This window comes from Harpia harpyja, chromosome W (genome assembly GCF_026419915.1).
Source record: "Harpia harpyja isolate bHarHar1 chromosome W, bHarHar1 primary haplotype, whole genome shotgun sequence".
In the NCBI taxonomy this organism is placed as follows: Eukaryota; Metazoa; Chordata; class Aves; order Accipitriformes; family Accipitridae; genus Harpia; species Harpia harpyja.
The window spans coordinates 18,899,824-18,911,719 of record NC_068968.1 but is presented as its reverse complement, the minus strand read 5'-3'; the positions used below and the strand labels follow the sequence as shown (position 1 = coordinate 18,911,719).

The 11,896-nt window shown below is 46.7% G+C and overlaps 1 protein-coding gene across 1 annotated transcript in view; it reads left to right on the top strand.

Moving 5' to 3' along the window:
* Nucleotides 1-302: 302 nt before the first annotated feature.
* The window catches only part of LOC128136068 (cAMP-specific 3',5'-cyclic phosphodiesterase 4D-like), a 307,658-nt gene continuing 296,064 nt past the window's right edge, over nucleotides 303-11,896 (top strand). The window contains exon 1 of the mRNA XM_052775153.1: nucleotides 303-397. Coding sequence (XP_052631113.1) covers nucleotides 303-397 — 95 coding nt within the window. The remainder of the gene's footprint in view (nucleotides 398-11,896) is intronic.

The following is an 11,896-nucleotide window of genomic DNA, read 5'->3' as shown; positions in this document are numbered from 1 at the left end:
CGGCTCGCCCCGCCCGCCCGGCTGCCGTCAACATGGAAGCAGAACGCGGCGGCGGCAGCGGCTTGTCCGCGCTGCCCGGCAGCAGCGACGGCGACGGCAGCAGCGGGAGTCTCAAAGCCCCCAAGCATCTGTGGCAGCACGAGCAGCGCTACCCGTCGCAGCTGCGGGAGCACCAGTTCCTCCAGCACCAGCAGCCCCCCGGCCCGCCGTTGCCGCCCGCCTCGCGGGGCCGCTGCCTGGCTGGGGCTCGTGTGAGGCACCGCGGCTACTCCGATACGGAGCGATACTTCTACTGCCGAGCCATGGACCGCGCCTCCTACGCCGTGGAGGCCGGCCACCGGCCCGGCTTGAAGAAATCGCGGATGTCCTGGCCCTCCTCTTTCCAGGGACTCAGACGGTAGGAGAGGGCTTGGCCCATCGCTCCGGCCGCGGGGGGGGAGGGGGGCACGGCGGCGGGGTGTCGTTCTCCCGCCCGCCATGGCTGCTCCCGGCCGCGGGGAGGGGAGCCAGCGGGGCCCGCTGAGGTGTGGGCACAGCGGGGTCCCCCGCCCGCCCGCCCCCGCTCCCCGGGGGCTCCAGCGGCGGGAGCGATGCGCTGGGCTGCCGTGCTGGGGAGCCCGGGGTGGAAAGCTGCGGGGAGCGGGGCAGCTCGCCTCCCCGGGGCCCCCGGGCAGGGCTCGCCTGGAGCGGGCCGTGACCGAGGCACGGGCGGCGGCACGTCGTTCCACACACACCTGTCTATGGATGGAAAAGCAATCGCTAAACACGTGGGTGGGAACGAGACCCCATCTGTGCCAACAAGGAGCCGTGAGCGGGGCGGCTAGCGCGGGGCGGCCTGCAGCGCGGGGCCCTGCGCCCCGCCCCGGCCCCGCTTCCCGCCGCCGCCCGGCTCCGTTCTGCTGCCTCCCCGGCTGCCTCTCCTCGCTGGAGCTGCCCTTGCTGCCTGCGCTCCCTGGGAACCTACAGCGCTGGTGCCGAGCGGGAAGGACGAAATTCGTGTGCTGTTCACACGAAGTTAAAATAACGAGAGCTCTGGGAGGTAGGGAGACAGTCTGGCAAATCCAGGGTTAGGGTCCTGCTAGTTTGAATGGGTTTAGATGAGAAAATAGGCTAATGGTTTCTTAGCCAGAGGGAGTCCATCATTTACTAGTCTATTGTTCCCTGTTAAATGAGCTGTAGATTTATTTTGCAGTGTGTAGCTCACCAATGCCTATTTTGCCCTTGATGACTATCACAGGCATCTGTTTCAAAATCAAATTCTCTGTCAAAATAAGTAGGATTTTGTATTTGATGGATCAATTTATTATTCGGTCTTCATTTTTAGTAGCTGGAACCACTTCCTTTTAGTAGAAAGCCCCACGCTTGTATTTGAATATTAAGCGGACATTGTGAATAAAGGATTTATGCTGAGAATGGTGTGCAGAGGGACAATACTTAATACTCAGTTACTCTCTAGATTTTTGATTTCCTGGATAATGAGATTTTTATAGCATGATATGCTCGATGAATAAATAATATAATCCTTTCTGAATGAAGATTGCTTTGTGTGTTTCTGTGGTACACACTGTATTCATTATTATGGAGCCTTGGCCATAAATCTGAGCAAGACACACTTGAACATTCTCTGGCAGCGTTTGCTTGTTGCAGTAGAGATGGACACGACAAACATCAGATTGTGCCAAAATGGCTACTTTATTGTTCTAACAAGCCTTTTTATAACCTTCTTCAGAGTATGTGTTCATATATGATTGGTTTAGTTAGTAACTAACAATTCATGATTGGGTAACAGTTTTTCTGCGGATTCGTCAAGACGGTTCTTCTTATCATTTTCTTGCTCGGGACTTTCCAGACTCTCAAGGATACACCACGAGCTGCTCAAGGTCACGCTGCTCATGCACCGTCAGGCATTCGGCAGATTCGCTGCATTCCCCGACAATTCCCCCTTTTTGTATTTGTGCTAAAAATATTGCTCCGGCGGCTCTCTGCAGGGCCCTTTGCAGAAGGCTGAGAAGACAGGGCAACATTAGGAGCACAGTTATCACTATCAAGATCACTACCCCCCCAGTCTTGAGCAGAGATATCAACCATCCAGACAATCTCCAACCCTCGAACATCTTTGTTAGCCAATCTGACTCATCACTTTTTGTCAACTTGCTGACTTCCTTCTTTAATTGTTGAATACTACTGTAAATGGATTCTGAGTGATCGGATAGATTCATACAACACATCCCTTCAAACTCATCACAACCATGTCCTTGTGCTAAAAGCAAAAAATCAATTGCAGCTCTATTTTGTAGCGTAGCATGTCTAACGCTATCAACGTCAGTTAGAAGGCCGCTTAAAGCTAAAGAGGTAGCATTAGTTTGTTTGCTAAGCCAACATCCCAACTTATTTAAAGTTCTTAAGGCATTTGCAATGCCAACTCCTGGTGCCAATATGGAGGCTGCTATGATCTGGCCTGGATTCCAGAATTCAATGTTATCTCGACAGGAACTGCTAAACTGATGAACAGTCCTTTGGATTCGCTTATGTTTTCAAGTCACGTTCAGAATCATTGACACATTTGGTGTTAATAACGTGAGGCGTCCGAGGCTACACGGGCCTCCATTCAATTTAGATGGAATGCCTCCCCAGGCACGATCTCCACAGATTAAAAACACACCAGGAGGTAGCGCAAGAGGAACAACAGAGGATCGTGAAGCATTAGGTGCGGTGTAATTACACCACGCAGTTGCATTGTGATAGAGAATACTAGTTGCATTAACATTTTGGCCTCGGCGAGCAGTATTGCTATAAGAGTAATTAAAAAATACACAAGCATCCATCACTACAGATCCTAGTAATTCTAACTCTTGGGGTTCCTGGGTAACCTGCGAGAGGTGTGTATACACACCATCCCAGTTTTTTGTACAATTTTCTGGAGAACTACAGAGATTCGGGATCTGCAGTGGGTTCGGCCATGTGTCCACGGGTATTCCTACCAAGCATGTAGAAAATGGATTTTCAGGGCTTGCGGTGGCGAAACACATGGTGTCCTGATGTGTCATGTTTGCTAAAGTGACCCAAACATTTTGTTTAGGTTGTGAGACCACCCATCCTTCACCCTGAGGCAGGTTCCAATACAGGCCGAACACACCGAGCAGGAACCCAGCAAGGACCGGCATCTGTGGAGACACAAGCATAACCCCTTCCCCAGGTTAATAGCTCACATGGTCCACTCCACTGACCAGTAATTAAATCTTTAACATGTACTTTGATGCCTTTTTGTAAATTCTGTGTTGAAAAAAGAGAAATGTTGAAAAAGAGGAGGTAGAGAAGAATTATCCCCATAATGGAGAAAGTTAAGAACATAAACTGCTTTATCTAAACATGCCTGTGGTGGTTCCCCAGTCATTCCCCCTTTTTGTTTTTGAAGCTGCCACTTCAACGTGCCATGTGCACGCTCAACAATTGCTTGTCCTGTTGGGGAGTGGGGAATTCCTGTAACATGAGTAACACCCCACAAATTAAAAAATGTTTGAACTTTCCGTGAAACATATGCTGGGCCATTGTCCGTTTTAATTTGGCGTGGCACCCCAAGCATAGAGAAAGCCTTCTGCAAATGTTGAATCACATCTTTTCCTGTTTCTGCATTATGTGCTGTTGCTACCAAAGCATGAGAATAAGTATCAATAGAAACATGAACATATTTCTGTCGGCCAAATTCATTTATATGAGTAACATCAGTTTGCCAAATCTGTAAAGCCTGCATACCTCTGGGATTAGTACCAAAATACACTGGAGTGTGAGTTCCTTGACAATCAGGGCAGGCAGCTATAATGGAGCGAGCTTCAGTATGGGACAAACCAAACTGCTGCCGTAAAGCCCGAAAACCTTGATGAAAAAATTGATGTGATAATACAGCTTGTTGCTTCAGGTTAGGAACAGTACTCAGAGCCATAGCAGAAACAAGAGCATCCGCTCTGGCATTACCTTCCGTATAAAATCCTGGTAAAGTGGTATGACTCCGGATGTGCATGATAAAATAAGGTTCTGTCCGTAGTTGAATACCTTTCCAGAGTTCTAAAAGCACATCAAATAATAATTGATTGTCTGACATGGTCAAAACCACTTTGTCTAGGTGAGAAACTAAGTTAGCTACATAAGCTGAGTCAGTTACAATATTTACAGGAGTAGAAAAAATAGAAAAAGCAACAGCCATTGCACGCAGCTCTACTACTTGTGGGGAACCATTTTGATATACTACTTTGTTGTTCCAGGTGTTGTTCTCATACCATACTACTGCTGCTTTACCTGTTTTTCCCGAGCCATCTGTAAAGACAGTGGGGCCTTTCACAGGTTCTGGCTGGTTTAGATTTTTCTGACCAAAGGGTATTTCTCGAGCAAATTTCAGTAGCGGGTGTGACGGTAGATGATACAATATCTATCCTTGAAAACCCGCCATGGCCGCTTGCAGCTCGTAATTGTTTGCCAGACCATTCAAAATACCAATTTTGAACAGGTAAAACAATTGTAGCTGGATCACGTCCTGTTAGTTCTAAACATCATTTTCTGGCTTTTATGATTACATCAGCAATAAGTTCAAACAATCCAGGAGCAGTTTTTCGTGGCCGGAATGATAAAAACATCCATTCTAAAATATGTAATGGGTCATCCCACTCAGAATTCCACTGCACCAAAGCACCAAACGGCACAGTTTTGTCAATTAGTACAAAGAATTGTACCAGTTGAGACAGATCTATTCGAGAAACAAATTTCTTGTATATGCATTGTTCCACCATATGAATTACATTTACCGCTTCCTTATTTAATATTCTGGGTTCTGTTGGATGAGTGGAATTTTTTAATAATTCTAATAAAGGTTGCAACTGCGAATTGGTCAGTCCAAGATAGGGCCTGATCCAGTTCAAGGATCCCATCAGTTTCTGTACATCATTGAGTGTCTTAACCTCAAGGTTGAGTTTCACAGGGTGGAGCGCAACCTGCTTGCTTGTAACTGTCATTCCCAAATATTTCCAGGGTTCTATTTTTTGTACCTTTTCAGGGGCAATAACTAATCCATATTGTTGTAACGAATTCCTGGCCAAATTCTCCATGTCATTCAACTGCTCCTTGTTGTCTGATGCTAAAAGAATGTCATCCATATAATGATAACAATAACTAGTAGGGAATTTTTCCCTTAAAGGTAACGAAGCTTGTGCTACAAACCATTGACAAATTGTTGGTGAATTTTTCATGCCCTGCAGCAGAACTCTCCATTGATATCTTTTTGCCGGTTCTGCATGATTGATAGAAGGCACAGAAAATGCAAATTTTTCTTTGTCTTGGGAAGCTAATGGTATCGTAAAAAAACAGTCCTTAAGGTCCATGACAATGATTTCCCAATCTTGAGGGATCATGGCAGGTGAAGGCATGCCTGGTTGCAGAGCCCCCATCGTGGCCATGACAGCATTGACTTGCCGCAGGTCATGCAAAATTCGCCATTTTCCTGATTTCTTTTTTATCACAAACACTGGAGTATTCCATGGGCTCTGAGAGGGTTCAATGTGTCCAGCAGCTAGTTGTTCTGCCACCAATTTTTGCAGGGCCTTTAATTTTTCAATTGGTAGGGGCCACTGATCCACCCACACAGGGTTATTTGTTAACCAAGTTAAAACAAGCGTGGGCTGTCTAACACCCTGCAGCACAGTGGCCCCCGTTAAAAATCCGTGGTAATTCTCACCCCCCCATTGCGACAAGCAATCCCTCCCCCATAAATTGAGGGGAGCTGCCGTCACATATGGTTTAATGACTGCTTGTTGGCCCTCAGGATTGGTAATCAGAACTGCTGTGGCTGCCGTCCTTGCTCGTGCAGATCCTCCCAGCCCCACTACCCCTATACCCGCATCCTCTGTTGGCCAGGTGGATGGCCACAGATAATCAGCAATAACAGTCACATCGGCTCCAGTGTCCAGGAGCCCCGCAAGCCTTACTGTGGTCGGCGATCGTCCGTGATTCGACAACATGCACATCATATGTGGTCGGGATGATGAAACAGTCTGAGACCAGCAGACTTGAGGGCGTCCCGTAGAGCCGAAGCCTCCATCGCATCACAGGCACTGTTCTGCTTTTGAAACACAACTTGAAAAAGGAATAAGTTGAGCAATGCGAGTACCTTTTGGGATTGTTACTGGTGGGTAGGGGGTTGAAACCAGCGCTCAAATTTGACCTGTAAAGTCAGCATCAATAACTCCTACATGCACAATTGATGTGCGGAAAACAGACTCCACAATCAGTGAGATTGTAAAGTAGGTATGTTCATTCAGCGCTGGGCCGCACGGGGGGTAGTGCCACCAAAGTCGTGCGTGCCCGACTCGGCAGTTTGTCTCAAGTTTATACAGTCAAGTGTTACATATTCACAATACGCCTATACATATGCATGACCTATCCCCACTTCATATTAAAATTAGCTCCGAGAGGTCATTTCCATAGTCTCCTCTCAACTGCGCTTGCGCAGTGCCTCTTTATGGTGGTCGCAGAGATGAAGATAGATGACTCCTCTTCATCACCGCTAGTAACCTTTTTTCTTGCACAGGCTCAGTGGTTTCTTGGTATTCACCCAAGCTGCAAGACCAGTCTTAGCTGGTTCTTGGGGCCTGCTCCTGCTTCTTATCAGGAGCTGTCTCTACCTCATTGGCTGGTCCTTGGGACTAGCTCTTCTTATCAAAGACTGTCTTTGCCTCAGCTAATTTCAACAATGTAAGCGCTAAACATCATCCTTCATCCCCCCTTATAATGTCTACTGAGATTCTTTTGACTCCCCTTGTCTCACAATTAGCCCATTTAACGTGCTACTTAATCTTCCCAGTAGCAATGCACTCAGTCCTCGTCCTATAGGACCCTTTGCATCAAGAGGGACCTTAACGATGTCCTTTGTGACTATAGTTATTGTATCGGCGGTGGATACATCCAACCCTGCTGAGCCGGCTGTTGCGGCTGATAATTGTTCGCAGAGGGGAGGTGGCCGGCTGCTGGGAGGGGATTTGTTGTCTTCGCGCGCCCTCTCGCGCTCTTCTTGCGGTTTCCCTGTAGTGGCTGCCCATTAATATGAAATTTGGAACGACATTGTTTTGCAAAATGTCCTGGTTTTCCGCATTTGTTGCAATTAGTCCCCGGTGGGATGTTCACCGGTTGTTTACCTGGTGATGTTCTGTTCAGACAAGCTGCCTTTATGTGCCCTTCTCTGCCACACCCAAAGCATTTCCCTGAATTTCTCATATTCATAACAGTAGCTAGGGCAGCCACTTGCACTGCCGTCTGGGCAGCCACCTTATGTTCCACTGTCCCAACTTTAGAACATGCGGCCACCATGTCGGGAATAGAAGGATCTCCTGGTAAAGCCTGTATTATCTTTTGACAGTCCTCATTAGCATTATCTTTTGCTAGCTGTTTGCACATCATTTGTCTTAACACCTCATCTTCTACCTGTTTTTCCAGTGCAGCAGATATTTTTTCTACAAACTGTAAAGAGGGTTCTCTAGGGCCTTGGTGGATAGCAGTGTATTTTTGCTTCAGAGCTGCTAGTTCCATGGTTCGCTTTAATGCCATAATTCCTATATGCTGTGCCTGTTCGAGAACAATCGGAGGCCATGTAGCCTGCAGTTGAGGGTTACTAAACTGCCCTTCACCAAGCAAAGCATCCTCTCCAAGGCCAAGCCTCGGGTCACCCTGTGGCAGTCGCAAATTATTCTGCGCGTGCCATCTGCCTCCAAGTAGATTGAAACACTTGTAACTGCATGGGCTGAAACAGCACCTGTGCGAGATTTGTAATGTCATATGGACACAGCAGAGCCGTGCTGATTATTCGAATAAATTGCATCACCTCAGGAGAATTGATTCCAAATTTTTGTGCTTTAATCTGCAAATCCTGCACCAGTTTCCAGCCAATTGGATTGTGCTCATCGTGCTGGTTTGTGCCTGCAGCAGCTTTGAAAACAGGGAATGTACCAGGACCCTCTGCTGTTATGTTTACAGGCTTCGGACATGCTGGTATTGGAGAGCATGGGCTGAGGCGTTCAACTAGATCCCAGTTGCCAGCTTTGGCAGCATATTTCCTAACTCCCTCCCAAAATTGATCAGGGGATCTTGGGACTACAGTTATTGCGGATGGAGGGAGAGTCCATGGCTGGGCTTTTTTCACTATGGTTTTATCTGTAAGATGCAGAGCTTGCATAGCGGCAGTTAAAGCTTCTTCTCCCTCACTTTCATTTTTGTTCTCACTTTCCGGCTCTGTGTTATTCGCCGGATTCGCCGTATGTTCCTCCTCGGGGGCCGATGGGGTCACCTCTTCTGCTGCTGCACCGCTAGGTGCCGCTGCTGCACCACTGGGTGGGGAGGGCCCCTCATCGCCCTGTAAAGTATTTAATGGCGGAGGACGGGGAGGTGGACGAGGGCATGATCTGCTTTTGCCCGTGAGGGGTTTCCTGCCTGCTACCGCTGATGCTGCGGCATCGGCTTCATTTGTTCCTTGGCTACAGTCTTCCCCCTTCCTAACACTTTCTGGTTTTTCATCTTTCTTTTGCTCATCATTTGCCTCACATTCTGCTTTCCATTCCTTCAGGGTCTCGCTTAATAGACACCATATAATCGCCAACTCACATGCCTCTTTCTGTCCTTTAGAGATCTCATCCAATATTTTCCATCCTACTGCTTGCCATGCACTCACACTGAATGCAGTAACTGTTGTGGCTTCAAAGCCTTGCATCTTACTCCATATCAAAATCTTTTTCAGGTTTTGTTCGGTGGTTTTAACCCCTTTTCTTTTTAATAGGGCTTTCCAGGTAGACAAAATTGTCTCCTCTTCTTTTGTTAATTGCTGCCCCATTCTAACAGTTTAGTCCCCGGTGGCTCACCTTTTTAAGTGTCGAAGTTCAGGTCCGGACCAAGCAGACTCCCTCTGCTCTCAGCTTCACCAGGCTCCGTCTCCGCAGCTCTCCCTGCTGCCACAATACTTCTCAGCAGCTCTCCCTGCCGCCGCTATATTTCTGTCTAGTACCAAAATACGTTCTTTAAATGATCACTTCGCCCGATCACGTCGGGGTCACCATTTGTCGCAGTAGAGACGGACACAACAAACATCAGATTGTGCCAAAATGGCTACTTTATTGTTCTAACAAGCCTTTTTATAACCTTCTTCAGGGTATGTGTTCATATATGATTGGTTTAGTTAGTAACTAACAATTCATGATTGGGTAACAGTTTTTCTGCGGATTCGTCAAGACGGTTCTTCTTATCATTTTCTTGCTCGGGACTTTCCAGACTCTCAAGGATACACCACGAGCTGCTCAAGGTCACGCTGCTCATGCACCGTCAGGTATTCGGCAGATTCGCTGCATTCCCTGACATTTGCTCTATTTCTACCTAATGTTGGCTTCATTTCCATATATAATTGAGAAATAAAAAAAGGTTCAGCATTTCTAAATTAGAACTACACTTTCACATCAGTAATCTTTAAAATCTGTCTTCTAATATCTTTTGTTTTCATGCAGCTATTCTGTTGCTACACCTTTGTATTACTTGTGTGAACTCATGCTTATCCAAAGTTAACAATGATAATTTTTTCACTTTGTAAGATTTGAAAGAAGAAATCATATGCTTCAAAAATGAACAAATGTTGAATTTAATGCTCTTTTCAATGCATTCTTGTTTCTTTTTATAGGAAAAACACTAGGCATCTAGAGTTTTTGATCTTTAAGACTGAATGCAAAGAAGTTTAATTTTTGTAAATTGTAATGGTTGGTTTGAGTATATTCAGCATTTTTCCATGAGTGATTAGTTATTGAGGGGATGACAAGTGAAGGTGGGAAGGGAAAGTACACATATTATTTATTGTTAGGGTTTTGGGGCCATTTTAGAATTTTAAATTAAAATTCTTATGAAGCGTATTTAAATAGGAATTTAAATTTATCTGTGAACAGTACTTTGTTCCATTCTTTTCATAAGTGCAACCATGTTGTTTTGACAAGACATACTGCTTTAAAATTCGGGGGGGGTGTCAGTGGTTTTTATTTTAATTTTATGGGATTGGTAAAAATGCTTGTATTGGCTTTGTGTGGCAAGGTTTTGGTAGCGGGGGGGGTTACAGGGGTAGCTTCTGTGAGAAGCTGCTGGAAGCTTCCCCTGTGTTCGAGAAAAGCCTATACCAGCCGGCTCTAAGACGGACCCGCCACCGGCCAAGGCCGAGCCAATCAGCGATAGTGGTAGCACCTCTGTGATAACATTTTTAAGAAGGAAAAAAGTTGGGACAGACAGAAATGGCAGCCGGAGAGAGGAGTGAGAACATGTAAGAGAAACAGCCCTGCAGACACCAAGGTCAGTGAAGAAGGAGGAGGAGGAGATGCTCCAGGTGCCAGAGCAGAGATTCCCCTGCAGCCCATGGGGAAGACCATGGTGAGGCAGGCTGTCCCCCTGCAGTCCATGGAGGTCCACAGTGGAGCAGATATCCACCTGCAGCCCGTGGAGGACCCCACGCTGGAGCAGGTGGGTGCCCGAAGGAGGCTGCGACCCCGTGGGAACCCCGCGCTGGAGCAGGCTCCTGGCAGGACCTGCGGATCTGTGGAGAGAGGAGCCCATGCTGGAGTAGGTTTTCTGGCAGGGCTTGTGACCCGGTGGGGGGCCCACGCTGGAGCAGTGTGCTCCTGAAGGACTGCACGCCGTGGAAGGGCCCCATGCTGGAGCAGTTCGTGAAGAACTGCAGCCCGTGGGAAGGACTCACATTGGAGAAGTTCGTGGAGGACTGTCTTCCGTGGGAGGGACCCCACGCTGGAGCAGGGGAAGAGTGTGATGAGTCCTCCCCCTGAGGAGGATGAAGCGGCAGAAAATAACGTGTGATGAACTGACCGTAAACCCCATTCCCCATCCCCATGCACCGCTGGGGGGGTAGGTAGAGAATCCGGGAGTGAAGTTGTGCCCGGGAAGAAGGGAGGGGTGGAGGGAAGGTGTTTTGAGATTTGGTTTTATTTCTCATTACCCTACTCTGATTGGATTGGTAATAAATTGAGTTAATTTTCCCCAAGTTCAGTCTGTTTTGCCTGTGATGGTAATTGGTGAGTGATCTCTCCTGTCCTTATCTCGACCCACAAGGTCTTTGTTATATTTTCTCTCCCCTGTCCAGCTGAGAAGGAGGGGGAGTGATAGAACGGCTCTGGTGGGCACCTGGCGTCCAGCCAGGGTCAACCCGCCACAATGCTTCAGATGTGCCTCCTTTTTAGAAGTACTAAAGCAAAGCAGAGTAAAGCAGCTCAGTAAAATTGACTGTTCTATGACTTTCTTAGCAAAAATAAAATCTCACATTTAAACATTTTGAATGAAATGAACAGCTATAATATGCAAACACAAAGTGAACTGTAACAAATTGTTTTATAAATATATTCAAGAAATATCAGAAAAGCCTGTTCTTTCCAGGACTTTCATTTCAAGTTCTGGGTCAACTGCTTTTTTCATGGAAAGCAAAGCAAAATATCTTCTTAGTATTCTTGTAAAACAAGTAATTTGCAAAAATCCCAATACTTCTGAATAAGACACTAGTCCTTTTTTGAAGTAGTTCAGTTCCTTTTTCATTTTAAGACTTTTAATATTTCTCTCTTATTTAACCTGATTGTCAGAAGAACATTTCTTAATGGATTCCCATGGATTTATTATGGTCTAGGGTGATATAAACTTGTCTTTCAGAAAACCCCAAATTACTCTGAATATGAGAGAGTGGGAAAAATTGTGTACAGAACTGTATTGAAAACACATCATGAATGTATTGGCTTTGTGTGGCAAGGTTTTGGTAGCGGGGGGGGGTTACAGGGGTGGCTTCTGTAAGAAGCTGCTGGAAGCTTCCCCTGTGTTCGAGAAAAGCCTATACCAGCCG